Below are 20,268 nucleotides of genomic sequence, written 5' to 3'. Positions count from 1 at the left end.
ATGTGTCTTTACAGAGGAAGAGGTTCTAAGTCAGCGGTCTAAAATTAATACAAATAAGTCACAGGGGCCTGATGGGACTCACCCAAAGCTATTAAAAGAGCTTAGCGGTGAACTAGCAAAACCATTAACAGATTTATTTAACCAATCACTGGTAACAGGAGTCTTCCCAAAAGATTGAAAATTAGCAAATGTTGTGCCCATTCACAAGAAAGGTAGTAGGGAGGAATTGGGCAACTATAGGCCAGTAAGCCTGACATCAATAGTGGGGAAATTAATGGAAACCATACTTAAGGAGAGGATTGTGGAACATCTCAAATCCCATAGATTGAAAGATGAAAAACAGCATGGGTTTACTTCAGGGAGATCATGTCAAACTAATCTTAATGATTTTTTTGATTGGGTGACTAAAATAATAGATGGCGGGGGTGCAGTAGACATCTATCTAGACTTTAGTAAGCCTTTTGATACTGTCCCACATAGAAGGCTTATCAATAGATTGCAGTCTTTGTGCTTGGACTCCCATATTGTTGAATGGATAAGGCAGTGGCTGAGGGACAGACAACTGAGGGTTGTAGTCAATGGAATATATTCAGACCATGGTCTTGTTACCAGTGGGGTACCTCAGGGATCTGTTCTGGGACCCATATTGTTTAATATCTTTATCAGCGAAATTGCAGAAGGCCTCGATGGTAAGGTGTGTCTTTTTGCTGATGACACAAAGATTTGTAACAGGGTTGATGTTCCTGGAGTGATACACCAAATGGAAAATGATTTAGGAAAACAAGAGGAATGGTCAAAAATCTGGCAACTAAAATTTTGTTTTCACACATGTATAAAACCTACCTACCCCCTTCTATACCTATATATAAGCTAGCCTACAATACTAATATCTATATTTTTTAATATTTTACTATAAATTTTTTTACAACAGTGCTTAAAACATCAGCGCAGGAAGGTGTTTTCACATACACATATAAAACCTAACACACACACACCTTAGGGGCCCCTTAGGGGCCAGAACCTGGGATCTGTCATCCCTTGTCCTATTTTCCCTGATAGAGCGCTATCAGGGTGAATAGGACTTCACATTGTCCCTGCTGCCCTGTGCACACAGCATCAGGGATGTTACCATGGCAGCCAGTAGCGTCCTGGCTGCTATGGTAACCGATCGGAGCCCCAGGATTACACAGCCGGGGCTCCGATCAGAAGCTGCCACTGCCACCAATGAGGGGGAGGGACGAGGACCCTGTGGCCACTGCCACCGATTATTTTAATAATGGGGGTTGGGGCACTGTGCCAATGATTTTAATGGGGTGGGGGGCGCACTGCGCCCCCAATGATAATTACCTATTAATACAGGAGGTGGGTACTGGCAGATCAGCGGCAGTTAACCCCTCAGGTGCCACAGATTTTCTGAAGGAATGTCTCTGAACAGGGGACGGACCAGTCTGCACTGTTTGTGAGAAAACAAGCAGCTGCAGAAGGCAAATGGAGCAAACTTTTTAATGAAAACCTATAAGGACGATTATTTTTAGACCATAATAGGTGCAATAATAAAAAAAAATGCAAATCACATAGTCTTTAATTCTTTATATTACAGAAATGCCTTGGCAAAGGGAAATTGAACTTAGGATAATACATTTTACAGGGGGAGGGGACTCCATTGGCCCCCCGTGCTGCGCTGACCGGGGGCCGATGGTTGCCATGGCAGGCCCGATGCCTTACACAGGCATCGCAGCCTGCCAGCTACGGAAGGCCAGTGTAGTGTCCCATTAGGTAAATGTGGGCACTACACAAGGGTCAATTGGGCCACGTCGTACTCCACCTCCTGTGGAACAGTGGCATTGTATTTGACATCACATTTTAATTTGTATTGCTATGCTTTTATGTGTATTTCCCTGTTGTATCTGTGTATCAGGCCTGTTAGGGTATAGTTCTACCTCCAAGACAGTAGAGGGAGCTAGGGAACCCCTAATATATATAGTCAGGTCCTGTTCAGGGAAAGGAGTGTAGAGTCAGAAGTGAGTGTGGACTTTAGCTAGGCAGCAGCTGAAGTGAGCTTCTGACATGCAGCTAGACAGCCCAGGCTTCTAGTTGTCACCAGGGGAAGAGTTACCTCCTGAGAAACCTGCAGTTCCTACAAAATACAGTACAGAGCAGAGCAGAAGTGTTTCCAGACAGACAAGAGAGCTGAAGGGCAGAAGGATCTATCTAATGCAAGGAGATATATACGAGAGGAAGTTTCTTTACCAAGGATAAAGCCACCAATAGGGCATACGGGCCTTGGGATCAAGACAGACAGGAGTTCTGAGGAATAGTGCACAGGATTTCTGAGGAAAAGGTGCAGCCTGATCTGTGAGTGTGTTTAACCCTCTGAGTATCTTGCAAGAACATTGTGCCTGCCATTTATGAAAGCCTGCTTGTGATTTGCTACTGTCATATGGAACTTTGCTAAAGAACTGTATATAGTTAAATGTTCCAGTAAAGGAAGTTTTGGTTCACCACAACATAGTGTTCCTCAATTATTCCTATCATCAATCGGTGTGCCACCGTTACAGGCACTGGCATCTCAAATCTTAAAGGGATCTTGCCACTGGCACGTTAAGACCTGCGACACCCAGGGCACCTCCCCTACCACCGGCCTAGTCCCTATATACAGAGAGTGCCCCAGAGGACTTTAATGTCAGCCTCTCCATCACTGCTGTACGCCTGCCCAGGGTCATCCTATAAACTGTGAGTACCTAAAAGCAACCCTCGTTTGCCTAGTAACCGTGACCTCACAATCGCAATACCCTGCAGGGCTGCGTACTGCACCAGGATATCCAGCCTGCAGGCTGGGTCTCCTAGGCAACTGTCAGCGTCTTAGGCTACATTCACACGATCGTAAGTGTTTTGCGATCTGCAAATTGCGAATACGCGTGCGTTCCACATTTTATATGGTCGTGTGAATGCACCCTTACTGTGTAAGATGCTGAGAGTTCAATTCAGTACAATACATAATGTATTGTACTTAATTGAAACAGGGATCAAACCCTGAAAAGGTGAAGTCCACAATGGGACAAATTAGGTCACATAATCTACCACCTATTTCTTTTGTCACCTTACATCACAAACCGTATAATTACAAGCTATCAAGACATATGTACCCCAAAATAGTACCAAACAGACCCTACCTAAGACAAAAATGACTAAATATGAAAAAAAGAAAATATGGCTTTCAGAAAATGGAGACACAAAAACAGGATTTATTTTTCTTCAAAAAGGTTTTTATTACGTAAAACTTAAATACATTTAAAAAAGTAGCCATATTAGGTATCACCTCACCCGTAATAATCTGCTCTATCACATGATCTATCCCCGTAAAAAAAAAAAAAAAGGCCCAAAAATGCAACTTTTTGGTCACCATACATCACATACGGTGTCATTCCAAGGAATCAAAAAAAGACATATGCACCCCAATATAGTACCAATCAAACCGTCAGCTCTTCCTGGGGGGGGAAGGGGAATAAGAGGGAAAAAAAAAACCTGCACAAGGCGATCGGCAGAAAAATAAAAGAAATTTAGCTTTCAGAAACATTATTTTTGTTTTCAAAAATGCTTTATTATGTAAAACTGAGACAAAAAAAACCCACATATTTGGTGTTGTTGCGTCAGTATCAACCTGCTCTATAAAAGCAACACATGATCTATCCTGTCAGGAGAATTCTGTAAAAAATAATAATAATAAAAACTGTGCCACAGCAGCCATTTTTTTTTGGGTTACCTTGCCTCACAAATATCGTAATATCGAGCAATCAAAAATCATATGTACCCCAAAATAGTACAAATAAAACTGTCACATCATACCGTAGTTTACAAAATAGGGTCACTGACATGACAACCTAAAATTATCCCAGTGAAATCTGCCCTCCAAAATCATATGGCGCTCCTTTCCCTCTGCGCTCTGCCGTGTGCCTTTACAGCAGTTTACCACAACATGTGGGGTGTTTCTGTGAACTGCAGAATCAGGGTAATAAATATAGAGTTTTCTTTGGCTGTTGAACCTTGCTGTGTTACAGAGAAAAATAGATTAAAAAAAAGTGAACTTTTACCTTCATTTTCCTTTCATTCTTGTGGAACACCTAAAGGTTTACAAAGTTTGTAAAATCAGTTTTGAATATCTTGAAGGGTTTAGTTTCTAAAATGGGGTCATTTATGGGTGGTTTCTACTATGTAAGCCCCACAAAGTGACTTCATAACTGAAGTGGTCTTTAAAAAGTGGGTTTTGGAAATTCTCTTAAAAATTTTAAGAATTGCTTCTAAAATTCTAAGCCTTCTAACGTCTTTAAAAGCAGACGCATTCAAATTTAAAAAATTGTGAATTGTTCAAAATTTTCTGTTAATTTATGGAATTTTTTTATAAATAAAAGGTGAAACATATTGACTCAAATTTACCACTAACAAAGTACAATATGTCACGAGAAAATCTCAGAATCGCTTATATAAGTAAAAGCATTCCAGAGTTATTACCATATAAAGTGAAACATGTCAGATTTGCAAAATGTGGCTTGGTCCTTATGGTGAAAATGGTCTTGGTCTTGAAGGGATTAAACACTTGAAAAACACCTTTAAAAAGACAGGAAATGTCGCTGCTGTTCGCAGTTATGAGCTAAATAAAGATTCCTTACTGAAAAGGATGCTGTTGCAATCTTGTGTTAAAATGAAATAAATTTCCCAATCAATCTGTCCTCAATACACCGTAATAAGAAAGTGAAAACTGAATGTTTAAAATCTTTGCTAATTTATTGAAAAGGAAAAACTAAAATCTTGCAATGAGATAATATTCAGACCCTTTACTCAGTACTTAGTTGAAGCAGCTTTTGGCAGCGATTCGAGCCTCCAGGGGTATTATGCCACATGGTTTGCACACCCGGATGTGGGGATTTTCTGCCATTTTCTCAACCTCTGTCAGGTCAGATAGGGACTATCCTTGGACAGCCATTTTCAGGTCTCTTCAGAGATCTTCAATTGGGTTCAAGACAGGGATCTAGCTGGGCCACTCATGGACATCAACAAAGTTGTCCCTGTGTTGTCTTGGCTGTGTGCTTATGGTCATTGTCTTGGAAGCTAAACCTTCGGCCGACTGATGAGAAAAGTCCAGATGTTACCATTTTATTACACTAAGTTTGCCATCATTACTGGCCATTTAGCTTGAGCGTAATAAAATTGAGGAGTCAGTAAGAACTTTGGTTTTATGGACTTCACAGCCCTGATGAAAGCCACACATTGAGGTACATCACTGCTTCAGCAGGTCACCCCACTGTGTGGAAAATGGAGGAGACAAAACAGATGCCTCAATGAATGTATGTGCAAGTCAGTATATCCTGTGATCTAAGTATGCAAATCCACTGAAATCCTTCCTTGGTCCCAAGGCAGCTGCTTACATTTATTTAGGTGCTGAAAAGCTACAGTGACTTTAGCAGAGAATATTCATTAGGGAAATTATGTCAAAGGAATGAATGGGCACTCTTATATCCGGAACACAGAGATAATGTGGTAATAATGTCTATATTTATTGCGGTATAAAACAATCCGAATCAAGATATATGGATAGTCTTCCTATTATATCTAGTAAGTGATTAAAAGTATCATAAATAAAAATGCAAATACAGGCCTGGTAGTATACAATAAAATACAATAAAGTGCTAATTAATTAATAAAATATGTTTCCAGACATACTGGAAAACTACTGAAATACACAGTGAGTTCCAATCGTAATATGGACGGATAGGATGAAATGGCTTCTGAGGTCAGATAAATATTACAGGTGGGTCGAGTCCATCCAGTCCGCAAGGTTGCAATGAATACCGACTCTCCCACTGCAATATACTCATATATGATGGCGGCCGAATATAGGTCAAACAAAAACAAGTCCTGCTCCCTATGAGTGATAAAGTTTGAAAAACAAAGTCCATCCGTGGTTGACGTGCGTATAAATCCAATAGTAAAAGGTATAATGTGTTAGGCTACTTTCACACCTGCGTTTGGTGCGGATCCGTCTGGTATCTGCACAGACAGATCCGCACCTATAATGCAAACGCTTGGATCCGTTCAGAACGGATCCGTTTGCATTACCATGAACAAAAAAAAAAAAAAAAAAAAAAAAAAAAAAAAATTTTTTTTTTTGTTCATGATAATGAAAACGGATCCGTTCAGACTTTACATTGAAAGTCAATGGGGGACGAATCAGTGTGTAAATTGAGCCATACTGTGTCAACTTCAAACGGATCCGTCCCCATTGACTTACATTGTAAGTCTGGACGGATCCGTTCGCCTCCGCACGGCCAGGCGGACACCCGAACGCTGCAAGCAGCGTTCAGGTGTCCGTCTGCTGAGCGGAGCGGAGGACAAACGCTGCCAGACTGATGCATTCTGAGCGGATCCGCCTCCACTCAGAATGCATTAGGACTGGACGGATCCATTCGGGGCCGCTTGTGAGAGCCTTCAAACGGAGCTCACAAGCGGAGCCCCGAACACTAGTGTGAAAGTAGCCTTATAGTGTTCAAAATAATATGATAGAATATTCGGTCACAGTCCTAGATCGTATACTGCCCTCAGTCTGTAGGGGCTCAGTGTTATCAATGCGGAGATAATATCACTAGTAACCGCTTTCCTGGGAGAGAAACTATTGCTAAACTGGTGCAATCCAGGGAATTTGGATACAATACTGCAAGATAGCCATAGTTTTCTAACAGAGCATTTCCAGATCGAATATCCAGCAATACTTAAGTATCATACGGTGATTTGATACTCACGCACAATGGTGATGTTCAGTCCGTGGCTCGAGTGAAGGTAAGCTTACCTCTTGAGGGCAAAATTCCAATGTTTGCCTTACTATTTCGTGCCGAGTCCGCGAAAGCCGTTTAAGGTGTTACAGGGGTCCGGCTGCAGGTCAAAGGTCTGTGTCTGCTTGGCTCGTAGTCAGTTCACGATCTAGCCCTTCTGTTTGTAGTGGGCGTTACTTGTATCTCCCACAGCACTCGTGCAGATGATTAGGTTACACCTGCTTCCTGGTAATTCCTCATATATTGCCAAGATTTGGCCAAAAGGATTAGTGAAAGCGCTTTCCTTAAAACAACAGGAATGTTGTTATTTTAATTTTGCAGGTTATTGCCAGATCCAGGTCTATTATTCCTACCCACCAGACGCGTTTCGAAAGCTGTCCTGCCTTCTTCCTCAGTGGCTTAATTAGGCTACTTTCACACTTGCGCTTGATCGGATCCGTTCTGAACGGATCCGATCATATTAATGCAGACGGAGGCTCCGTTCAGTACGGATCCGTCTGCATTAATAACTTAGAAAAATTTCTAAGTGCGAAAGTAGCCTGAGCGGATCCGTTCAGACTTTCAATGTAAAGTCAATGGGGGACGGATCCGCTTGAAGATTGAGCTATATGGTGTCATCTTCAAGCGGATCCGTTCCCATTGACTTACATTGTAAGTCTGGACGGATCCGCACGGCCAGGCGGACACCCGAATGCTGCAAGCAGCGTTCAGCTGTCCGCCTGGCCGTGCGGAGGCGAGCGGAGCGGAGGCTGAACGCCGCCAGACTGATGCAGTCTGAGCGGATCCGCATCCATTCAGACTGCATCAGGGCTGGACGGAAGCCTTCTGCTCCGCTCGTGAGCCCCTTCAAACGGACAGCAGAACGCTAGTGTGAAAGTAGCCTTAGAACTATCTGGCTTGCCGGCTATTATTCCCATAATTCCCAAAGGGGGCTCCACAGTAAATCTGGGATGGATCCAGTGGATCTGGTATTATTAAACAGACTCCTCTTTGCATTGCGGTTCACTTGCGTTTCCTTTGCGGTTTTTCGTGGATTGATGCGTTTTTTGTTCCATAGTGTCCTTAGCTTATGGATAAGTATGAGTAACGCCCACTACAAACAGAAGGGCTAGATCGTGAACTGACTACGAGCCAAGCAGACACAGACCTTTGACCTGCAGCCGGACCCCTGTAACACCTAAACGGCTTTCGCGGACTCGGCACGAAACAGTAAGGCAAACATTGGAATTTTGCCCTCAAGAGGTAAGCTTACCTTCACTCACGCCACGGACTGAACATCACCATTGTGCGTGAGTATCAAATCACCGTATGATACTTAAGTATTGCTGGATATTCGATCTGGAAATGCTCTGTTAGAAAACTACGGCTATCTTGCAGTATTGTATCCAAATTCCCTGGATTGGAATAGTTTCTCTCCCAGGAAAGCGGTTACTAGTGATATTATCTCCGCATTGATAACACTGAGCCCCTACAGACTGAGGGCAGTATACGATCTAGGACTGTGACCGAATATTCTATAATATTATTTTGAACACTATAACACATTATACCTTTACTATTGGATTTATACGCACGTCAACCACGGATGGACTTTGTTTTTTATCAACAGTGATTTTTCACACGATCAGCATTTTTTGATAACTTTATCACTCATAGGGAGCAGGACTTTTTGTTTGACCTATATTCGGCCGCCATCCTATATGAGTATATTGCAGTGGGAGAGTCGGTATTCATTCCAACCTTGCGGACTGGATGGACTCGACCCACCTGTAATATTTATCTGACCTCAGAAGCCATTTCATCCTATCCGTCCATATTACGATTGGAACTCACTGTGTATTTCAGTAGTTTTCCAGTATGTCTGGAAACATATTTTATTAATTAGTATTTTATTAATTAGCCCCTTATTGTATTTTATTGTATACTACCAGGCCTGTATTTGCATTTTTATTCATGATACTTTTAATCACTTACTAGATATAATAGGAAGACTATCCATATATCTTGATTCGGATTGTTTTATACCGTAATAAATATTGACATTATTACCACATTATCTCTGTGTTCCGGATATAAGAGTGCCCATTCATTCCTTTGACATAATTTTCCTAGGTGATCCGAGTGCGACATCAGATTGGTGCACCTTGCTATCCCCAATTAGAGGCAGAGCCGTCCTATACCTTTCTGTTAAATATTCATTTGGGAATCTGAAGGAATCGCTACTTAACATTTGCATTGAGAAGAATGTGTGAAGGAAATCATATAGACTCCATCTTCTCGGTTTCTTCTCACAGTGGGCTCTTCTCTTCCCATATTCTCATACACAAGATTCTGGCATTTTCACAATCTCTAGAATAGACTATTCTAAACACAAGGTTGAGAGTTTCACAGCTTTTTGGCCTAGAGCCATTAGGATATGCTGTCAGTGTATATATATCCAAACTTGGTGAAAAAAAGATTGAATTCACCTCCTGTGTCTCTGATGATTTTCCCAAGCAGCTCGACTTCGCCCTTGATTTGACCTCATTATTACATCCGATCCTGCTCACAAAAGAAAATACTTTTTGCACTGACTTCTTCCTTTCTTACCTGTAGGCGCATTTTCCGTCTGCTGTCTTTGTCGTTATGGTAACATGAGCCACGTGACTGATACTTGCTAAAGCCTGTTTAGATTAAACAATCACTGAAGATTTCTTTTCAACATAATAATAATAATAATAATAAAAAAAAAAAGTTGACTAGTTGCCCATGGCATCCAGTCAAATTCTGCCTCTCATGCTGAAAATTGTAGGCGGCAGCCTGGTTGGTTGCCATAGGTAACTTCTTCACTTTTGCTGTGCATCAGTTATCATACATCTGCCCCCACTTTATGACAGCCCCTCCATTCTAGCACCAAATCTCCTGTCCCCGGCAAAATAGAAGTGATGGTGTCCCATCTGTAGTCATGTGGACCAATGCAGTCATTCACTGGCCAGACAAGTCTCAGCGCTGGAACTTTCATAAGGTATTGTCTTTGGTGCATACAGTTTACCAGTGCTCACTCATATCTTATTTTGGAGGGTGCAGGGGCGGTGGGGGCTTGGCTAGATATTGTTTTCTAGTTCCAAAGCCATGACTGTAAAGTGAAGCTCCAGTTATGCACATTGGCTCTCCCATCATTTAGAAATAAAGCTGGAAATGCCACAAAGGAAGGCCAGTCTGGTTAATATGGCAACTATCAGACGTGGCATCTGAAGACTGTCTTTGCAATCACAACCCCTCCCCCCCTCTCTTCTCTGCAGAGTCACTTGCTGTCAATTTTAAACTTCAGGCAGGAGAGTCATGCGTGAAGGTAAGCTTTAAAGAAACACTCCAAGAATTTAGTTTCATGGTAAATTACATGAGGGATAAGGGCGCTACAGTCAGACACCTTACTGGGTGCATTATTGCAGAATTATCAGCTCTGATTGGTCTGCCATCAGGTGACCCCCACTGCGACTGCCAGAATCCTATGGTGTCTGCTGTGGTTCTTTATCTAAGCCTGTGAGACACTCATAGACTTAGGCCTCTTTGCACACAACCGTATGTATTTTGCAGTCCGCTAAAAACGGATCCGCAAAAAATACGTATGACATCCGTGTGCATTACGTATTTTGCGGAACGGAACAGCTGGCCCCTAATAGAACAGTACTATCCTTGTCCGTAATGCGGACAATAATAGTACATGTTCTATTTTTTGGTGAAACGGAATGCACACGGAGTACCTTCAGTTTTTTTTTTTGCAGACCCATTGAATGGTTCCGTATATGGTCCGCAAAAACCCCCCCAAAAAAACAAACAAACAAACAAAAAAAAAACACGGAACAGAAAGAATATAAGTTTGTATGAAAGAAGCCTTACTTGGAGAGGCATAGCTTAGTTCGAGCTGACACAACAGACACTGTAGGACCCGAACCAGATATTCTGCAATAAAGTGGCCAGTAAGGTGACTGAATGAAGTAAATTATCATTTCTGGGCAGCAGATCGTGCTGCCTAAACAATGCAGCTGTTTGGGGATGAGTGATCGCAATAGTGACTGCCTGTCCTCGTGCTGTGGAGGTGATCGCTGCATATTAATGCAGTGCTTGACCTCCACTAAACGAGCAGCTGACTGTCGGGGAGGAACACTTCCTTCTCAACAATCAGCTTCTAGTCACCCCATGTAAATCCCCCCTTAGGGTGCATTCATATCACTATTGTTTTCCATTCTTCTGATCTGTCAGAATAGAAAAAAAAAAAAAAAAAAAAAACACTATCCGTTATTTTGGGCATCATTCATGCTCACTTAGCACTAAAAATATCTCATCCAACTTTTTTGAGCATCAGTTACTGCACTGCAAGAAGTACTTTTTCTCTCATCTAAAATAACCGATCTCTAATGGAACTGATAAAAATGGATGCAAACTGATTATAAATGATGCTTAATATAAAGGCCCTTTTTATTTATGTGTTCTTCTGATGGATCATAAAAACTGAAAACAAAATGTTTATACAAATTAACTCTTAGGATGGTTCAAACAATATTTTTGCCATACATTTAACATATACAGTATGTTAACCCCTTCCCGAATTGCCCACGCCCCGTGTAGGTAGCACGTATATACACGTACAGGCAGCGCTTTAATCCCAGTGCTGGGATTAAAGCTCCTGCAATCTAGCAGGAGCAGGTCAGGTCCTGGCTGACAGACACAGCAGGGACCCCGAGGAGAAGACAGGAGAGGTTTATTACCGTTTCTGCCTTCTTCTGTGCCGGCAGGAAAGTGCTGAATGAGCGCATGGTGGAGGGAGCAGAAAGTGACAGAGTCGCTTCCTCTGTTGTCCCACGGGCACGTGACCGCCAGGGGTGTCTGGAGCAGGGGCAGATCTGCAGGGTCTAAGGAGACCCTGATCTGCTCTGCCTGTGTGTAATGCCCCCACAGGGGGCTGTTTTACCCTGTAACTGGGGCTCCTGTGGATGCTCCAGTTACGGTGGAAACATTGAAAAAAAAAATCTGCGTCCTCCAAAGGTCTTTTAATGACCTCCTGAGGGATATATTACGAGCCAAAAAGAAATTCTCTCAAACCTATACATGTTATATATGAAAACGATTGTCACAAAATAGGGAACCCATTGCAATAATTAATTATTGTGTCAGTTTGAAAATTTAAGAAATAAAAAAAAAATCTAAAAATACATTTATAATAATTAGTGGTGTTCCTCCAAATTAAATCTAAAAAAAAGGAAGAAAAATAAAAAATAAAAATCAAAAAACATTCTTATAAAAAGTCCTAAATGTCAAAAAAACAAAACAAAAAAACCCCCACTAAATTATTATTATGGTCACTAAACCACCACGTGCACAAAATAAGTTGCCTGGACAGTCAGACCTTTTTTGGGCCCCAGTCATGAAAGGGTTAAAAAGCATACAAAAGCATAGCTCACCAATCTTTTCTATACTGCAGAGTCTAATGAAAACTGTATACGTCAACTTTTTTTTTTTTTTTTACAGTGGAACTCTATGGTTAATGGATGCCACTGTATGGCATCTATTGACATGTTTTTTGTATACATTAGATGGATGGCAAAAATGTTATGTGAACCAAGCATTAGCATGTCAACCCTGAAAAGGATCACGTGACTTCGATAAGCAAGTTTTAGAGAAGTAAGAGTGTTTGTTACAGGATCTGTTTCACAGCTGTTGGCTGGCTGAGAGGGATCATGTGATACACCACGTGACTCTCAGATGACACCAGAAACATGAACAGTGGCAATGAGGGAACGGTAAGCATTTCATTTTATTTCCGCATTTTAGGAACTGTTAATTTTTCTCTCTCGAAATACCCGAAAGAAATGCATGCTGTAATATACTACACACCTCTCCTCTAAAGCCATATGTAGAAATATTTGATAAGTCTTCAAATGATTGCAATTTACTTGTGGTGAACCGCTCGCATACGATCTCCAGGTCTTCTTTCTGCAATGTAAAGCAGACATCCATAAGCACAACTGCTCTTAATAGAACAATAAACCCTGAAACATAACCTGCAAAGTAAATTTGTGTTCTTCCTGCATGCGCATCTGTGAGCTACAAAGAAAGTAGCCTTTGTCCTCCCAGCCCCTCCATCTTTGCATGGGGATCAGCTCTCATCTCTCCCTGTGAGCTACCATGACCTCACAGTCATAAATAGAAGTTTGGGAAAGGGGTGAGGCCCATTCACTTCAATGGACACCTAGGGCAACGTAAAAGAGGTGGAAACTGCAAAACTCAGGCCCAGTTTCACACATGTGGCAGAGCAATCCAGCAGAAAACAGCCTGCTGGAGTTCTCTGGGTCCAGCATAGCCGGATAGTGCTGCATGGCCGTCTGCCCCCATAGACAATAATGTGATCTGGCAGGAACCTGCCGCTCCCCGGCATAAATGATGGGATTTGACCTAACAAAAATAGCTGCATGCAACAGATTTTGTATTTGTGCATTTTGCACTTATGTCAGTTAGTGGCCGGATTCCTACTGGTCTCCATTATAGATAATGGGATCTAGCGGTGAACGGCAGTATCCACCAAACTCCTTCAGAGAATAGCCTGCCAGATTGCTGTTCTGCATATGTGCAAGTAGCCTTAGCATCCTCTTACAAAACATCCCGTTGTATGTGTGGTGGGGTACAGTCTAGCTATATGAAGAGATTTATCATTACATAGCTTGGCGAATGTGGAAATCTGTGATCTGGAAACGCTGGGTAACAACCTCTGCAGAGGTGTAATGGAGGTCACACTTGGTACATACATTCTGTATACACTATATCCATCAATGTAATATCAGGACAACCTGAGTAACTATTATATACGCAGTTTGATGTCCAACACGTCTCCACATGCTACCCAGCTTACCAAATCTGCCCAATTATGCAGTGAATGGCGGAATTCTCACCATGTAGAACTAGCAGATTAGCTGCATGTACTATGGCTGGTATTATATATTGTACTACAGCTGGTGTCCTCGCCAAATCTATTTTATAGTAATAACTAGGAAATTCCTTACTACAAAGTAGTCACGCTAAGGCCGTTGTGTGCATCCGCGGCCGGTGTTCCGTTTTTTTTTCGCGGACCCATTGACTTTCAATGGGTCCGTGGAAAAATCGGAAAATGCACCGTTTTGCAGCCGCATCCGTGATCCGTGTTTCCTGTCCGTCAAAAAAATATGACCTGTCCTATTTTTTTGACGGACAACGGTTCACGGACCCATTCAAGTCAATGGGTCCGTGAAAAAACACGGATGCACACAAGATTGGCATCCGCGTCCGTGGCAGTAGGCTACTTTCACACAGACGGATCCGCTGATCCGTCTGCATAAAAGCTTTTTCAGAGATGAGTTTTCACTTCGTGAAAACTCAGATCCAACAGTATATTCTAACACAGAGGCGTTCCCATAGTGATGGGGACGCTTCTAGTTAGAATATACTTTAAACTGTGTACATGACTGCCCCCTGCTGCCTGGCAGCACCCGATCTCTTACAGGGGGCTGTGATCCGCACAATTAACCCCTCAGGTGCTGCACCTGAGGGGTTAATTGTGCGCATCATAGCCCACTGTAAGAGATCATGTGCTGCCAGGCAGGAGGGGGCACACCCCCCTCCCTCCCCAGTTTTAAATTCATTGGTGGCCAGTGGGCCCCCCCTCCCTCCCTTGTATTTAACACATTGGTGGCCAGTGCGGCCGGCCCCCCCTCCCTCCCCTGTAGATTCATTGGTGGCCAGTGGGCCCCCCCCTCCCCCTCCTAATTAAAATCTCCCCCCCCCCATCATTGGTGGCAGCGGAGAGTACCGATCGGAGTCCCAGTTTAATCGCTGGGGCTCCGATCGGTAACCATGGCAACCAGGACGCTACTGCAGTCCTGGTTGCCATGGTTACTTAGCAATTTTTAGAAGCATTATACTTACCTGCGAGCTGCGATGTCTGTGACCGGCCGGGTGCTCCTCCTACTGGTAAGTGACAGGTCTGTGCTATAAGCAATGCGCCGCACAGACCTTTCACTTACCAGTAGGAGGAGCGCCCGGCCGGTCACAGACATCGCAGCTCGCAGGTAAGTATAATGCTTCTAAGAATTGCTAAGTAACCATGGCAACCAGGACTGCAGTAGCGTCCTGGTTGCCATGGTTACCGATCGGAGCCCCAGCGATTAAACTGGGACTCCGAACGGTACTCTCCGCTGCCACCAATGATGGGGGGGGGGGGGTTTTAATTAGGAGGGGGGGGGAGGGGGGCCCACTGGCCACCAATGAATCTACAGTACTACAGGGGAGGAAGGGGGGGGGCCGGCCGCACTGGCCACCAATGTGTTAAATACAAGGGAGGGAGGGGGCAGTCATGTAAACAGTTATTTTAGTATATTCTAACTTGAAGCGTCCCCATCACCATGGGAACGCCTCTGTGTTAGAATATACTGTCGGATCTGAGTTTCACGATCTAACTCAAATCCGATGGTATATTCTAACATAGAGGCGTTCCCATGGTGATAGGGACGCTTCAAGTTAAAATATACCATCGGATCGGAGAAAACTCAGATCCGATGGTATAAAAGGGACTCCTGACTTTACATTGAAAGTCAATGGGGGACGGATCCGTTTGCAATTGCACCATATTGTGTCAACGTCAAACGGATCCGTCCCCATTGACTTGCATTGTATTTCAGGACGGATCCGTTTGGCTCCGCACGGCCAGGCGGACACCAAAACGACTTTTTTTTCATGTCCGTGGATCCTCCAAAAATGAAGGAAGACCCACGGACAAAAAAACGGTCACGGATCACGGACCTACGGAACCCCGTTTTTGTGGACCTTAAACGAAAACGGTCGTGTGCATCAGGCCTAACTGTGTAGACACAACGTATGCGCCTAAACCTACCCCCTCCTACAAAACTTCTCAGCTTACAAGAAGGGAGAAGATATGGTATTACTTATGGTCTGCAATTGTAATATCAGACAAATTTAAAGGAAGACCTATAAGACTATGCCACGTTGTTTTTTGTTTTCAGGCTTCACCACTTTAATTTCCTGTGCCAAAATACTACTAGAATATGTACATGCATAACATGCAGGCATATAAAAGTATGACTGTACAGCAAGAGGAGTGAAGCAAATAGCTCAGTTACACTTGATTTCCTCTGATAGTAACTATAAGAACAGTACTAAACCCTTACCCTTATGCCACAACCATTATCCTGGATCTGAATTAATTTCATCCCACCTTCTTTAACAGTCACTTGAATATTTGTTGACTTGGCATCTAAACTGTAAAAAAGAAAAAAATACATTTATACTCACATCCGTACATACTACAAATTACTACTAGAAGACTAGTGTAAGCAACACCAAGCCAAACTGTAATTCAACATGCATCCTTAGGGTCCATTCACCTGTCCGCAAAATGCTAAATGCACATTGCCAGTGTACGTGTTTTGCGGATCTCAATGCAGCATAGAAGACAGGGAATGAAACCTCTGGGTGCAACAGCATCACCCTCATTGCACCTAGGGGTTAATTTGCATATCATAAAAATTTTTTTTTTGGAGGATTGATGTAACATATTGACATGCCTAGGCTACTTCTACGGCTGCAACGATTAATCGACTTTATCGATAATATTCGATAACGGGATTTGTTGTCGACGAATCCAGTTATCGAATAATCGCTGATTCGTTGCTATGCGGGCGGTTTACTTTAAATCAACGCAACTTTATTTTACCTTACAATGAAGCTCCTGTAACAGGCAGAGCGGACGGCGGCGTAACGTCACTTACTCACGTGACGCGCCTGCTCCGCCTCCTTCATTTATAGAGTGGGCGGAGCAGGTGCGTCACGTGAGTGAGTGACGTTACGCCGCCGCCCGCTCTGCCTGTTACCTGAGCTTCATTGTAAGGTAATAAAGATCCGCTGAGTAAGTTACTGCCAGAATAGTCTGCTGTGAGCAGCGGGGCCGGGGCTCTTATGGGAGGGGGATCTGTCCACTGTTATTGGAAAGGGGATCTGTGCACTGTTATGGGAGGGGGATCTGTGGATGACACATATAGCATAAGATGCTATATAGTGTCATCAACAGATCCCCCCTCCCCATAACAGTGCACAGATCCCCCTCCCATAACAGTGCCACCCACAGATCCCCTCCATAACAGTGCCACCCACAGATCCCCTCCATAACCGTGCCATCCACAGATCCCCTCCATAACCGTGCCATCCACAGATCCCCTCCATAACAGTGCCATCCACAGATCCCCTCCATAACAGTGCCATCCACAGATCCCCTCCATAACAGTGCCATCCACAGATCCCCTCCATAACAGTGCCATCCACAATTTGTTTTAATATGGCCTTTGAACATAATTTTTCAAGTAAAATCATATAAACCTCTTTGTTTTGTAATTTTGGTGTTTTTTCCCCGATTAAAATTATCGACAACTAATCAATTATTCAAATAATCGTTAGCTGCAGCCCTAGCTACTTCTATATCCTAAAGGGGTTTTCTGGGACTTAAAGGGGATGTGCAACATTAGGGGTGTTTTTGACAAACCATCCCACTTGCCCAAACCCGTAAAGGAAAGCTTACTTACCTGCTTTCTGAAGCTGGACCCCCCTCCTTCTCCCGGCATGGGATGATCTGCTGCGTTCCCTCACTGAAAATATCTGGTTTAACATCGCTTGAATCCCCTTACATCATGACAAATGGTCACATGACAAAAAGGAATCCAGTCACCACCGCGGCCAATGATTGGCTGCAGGCTATGTCAAACTGGATGTTTTCAGTAAGGAAGTGCAGCGGAGCATTGCAGGCTGGGAGGAGATTTATAAAGACCGCCACAGTGAGAAGCGTCTAAATTGCTGCGGAGGCCTCGCTCTTTCACCTAAGCCCCATCTCTTTTCTCACCACTTTAGAAAAGTGTCGAAGAAGCTTAAAGAGGACCTTTCATGGGTCCAGACATTATAAAACTAAGTAGCAGGATACCTAGGGCATAGTGCAGGGATCTAACTGCACTTACTATTTTTTCTGGGCACCACTCTGTTCGCCCGCTGTGGCCCCCGTTGTATTCTCCCGCCTGGTATGCTAATTTTAGCATCGGAGCAATGAGGAGGAGACGGAGTCTTTCTCCGTGGGTGTCTCCTTCTCCCTGGCTGTGACGCTCTCCGTTGGGATTGGACAGCGCTACAGCCAGGGAGAAGGAGACGCCCACGGAGAAAGACTCAGTCTCCTCCTCATTGCTCCGATGCTAAAATTAGCATACCAGGCGGGAGAATACAACGGGGGCCACATCGGCTGAACGGAGCTGCGCCCAGGAAAAATAGTAATTGCAGTTAGATCCCTGTGTTCCGTTACATTTCCCTACCTCGTGAGATTTCCCTACCCTCGTCACTTCCGGCCGCACCGTACATGACGTGAGGAGGTGTGCCGCGTAGGCGCACAACGACGCGATAGCAGAGTTAGCTGGACACTGGCCGACACTGCGCATGCGCCAGGAGTCTCACCAGCGGTTAGGGTAGGGAAAAATTACGGGCCAGTGTGCAGGGGCGGTGATCGGATGGATGTTCTCAGCTGGAGAAAAAGGAGATTTTTGTGAAACTCACCTGTAAAATCTTTTTCTCGTAATTTCCATTGGGGGACACAGACCATGGGTATAGCTTAGAGATATTACTAGGAGGGACACTATGCAAAAAAAGAAGCTCCTCCTCCTCGGGCTATACCCCCAGGCACCTCCAGGAGAACTTCAGTCGTTGCAAAAGCAGTAGGAGAAGGAGAACGGAAACAAAACATTATGGAAACCATCACACAGCACACCCTAAGGCGTAAACCAAAAAAGGGGGCGGGAGCTGTGTCCCCCAATGGAAATTACGAGAAAAAGATTTTACAGGTGAGTTTCACAAAAATCTCCTTTTCTCGTTCATTCCATTGGGGGACACAGACCATGGGACGTCCCAAAGCAGTCCATGGGGTGGGAAAAAAGAACAAATCCAACACCGCCAGGAATAAACGTCCAGTAGTCAAACCGGAACCACAGCCTGCAATACCCTGCGCCCAAGAGCAGCATCAGCCGAGGCCAGAGAGTGTAACTGATAAAACTTTGTGAAAGTATGTAAGGACGACCAAGTGGCCGCCTTACACAACTGGGAAACGGATGCGCGATTGCGTCTAGCCCAGGAAGCACCCACTGCCCTTGTGGAGTGAGCGGTAATCCGCGACGGCGGAACGTGGCCGCGAGCGCGATATGCCGCAGCAATAGCGGAACGGATCCACCGCGCCACGGTGACCTTGGAAGCCGCCAGGCCCTTACGGGACCCTTCAGGAATCACAAAGAGAGAGTCTGAACGCCGGAAGGAAGCGGTAGCCCCCAGGTACACCTTCAGGGCCCTGACGACGTCCAGGGAGTGGAGAGCACATTCCTTGGGGTTCACCGGAGAAGGACAAAAAGAGGGCAGGACAAGATCCTCGTTAAGGTGGAAGGGAGAAACCACCTTGGGCAAAAAAGAAGGCACCGGCCTGAGCACCACCTTATCCTGGTGAAAGACCAGAAAAGGTTCCCGGCAGGAAAGTGCGGCCAGCTCCGAAACTCGCCTGATGGAGGTTATGGCCACCAGAAAAACTACCTTCCAGGTGAGTAAAACCAGAGAGATCTCCCTCAGAGGTTCAAAAGGCGCCGCCTGAAGGGCGCGCAGAACCAAGTTGAGATCCCAGGGGGGCAAGGGAGGCACATACGGAGGAACCGAATGCGCCACCCCCTGCAGGAAGGTTTTTACAGGTCTCAAAAAGGCAATGGACCTCTGAAAAAAGATAGCCAAAGCAGAAACCTGACCCTTTAAAGAACTGAGCGACAGACCCATGTCGAGGCCGGACTGGAGAAAAGACAGCACCACTGGGACAGAGAAACGTAGGGGCGAGTAGCCCGATTTCTCACAAAACACCAGGAAGGCCTTCCAGGTGCGATAATAGATTCGTGAAGAAGCCGGCTTTCGAGCCCTGATCATGGTTCTTACCACCGCATCAGAGAAGCCTCTCTTCCTCAGGATGGCGGTCTCAACAGCCACGCCGTTAAACGCAGCTGCCGTGAATTCTGGTGGAAGAGCGGCCCCTGAGACAAGAGATCCTCTCTGTCGGGCAGAGGCCACGGGACGTCCGCCAACATACGCGCGACGCTGGAGAACCAGGCGCGACGAGGCCAATCCGGAGCGACGAGAATGGTTGGTATCCCCTCCGCCTCGATCTTGCGCAGCACCTTCGGCAACAGAGGAATCGGAGGGAAGACGTAAAGGAGGCTGAACCGCTGCCATGGAAATACCAGCGCGTCCACCCCGTCCGCCCGTGGGTCTCGAGCGCGGGCAAGATACACCGGCACCTTGTGGTTGAGCCGGGAAGCCATCAAATCTACGTCCGGACGGCCCCAGCGGTGGCAGATGTCCTCGAACA

The 20,268-nt window shown here is 44.6% G+C and overlaps 1 protein-coding gene across 2 annotated transcripts in view; it reads right to left on the bottom strand.

Moving 5' to 3' along the window:
* MLH1 (mutL homolog 1) overlaps nt 1-20,268 on the bottom strand; it is a 148,799-nt gene that overhangs the window by 115,361 nt on the left and 13,170 nt on the right. For both annotated transcript variants that reach the window (XM_040431919.1, XM_040431920.1), the window contains exons 2-4: nt 16,019-16,109; nt 12,699-12,797; nt 9,414-9,487 (exon numbers count right to left, since the gene is read on the bottom strand). In XM_040431919.1, the coding sequence (XP_040287853.1) occupies nt 9,414-9,487; nt 12,699-12,797; nt 16,019-16,109 (264 nt within the window). The remainder of the gene's footprint in view (nt 1-9,413; nt 9,488-12,698; nt 12,798-16,018; nt 16,110-20,268) is intronic.

The sequence above is a fragment of the Bufo bufo genome, chromosome 5, assembly GCF_905171765.1.
Source record: "Bufo bufo chromosome 5, aBufBuf1.1, whole genome shotgun sequence".
NCBI classification, from domain to species: domain Eukaryota; kingdom Metazoa; phylum Chordata; class Amphibia; order Anura; family Bufonidae; genus Bufo; species Bufo bufo.
Note: the sequence above shows the minus strand (reverse complement) of the source record. Positions and strands in the feature narration are given on the sequence as shown.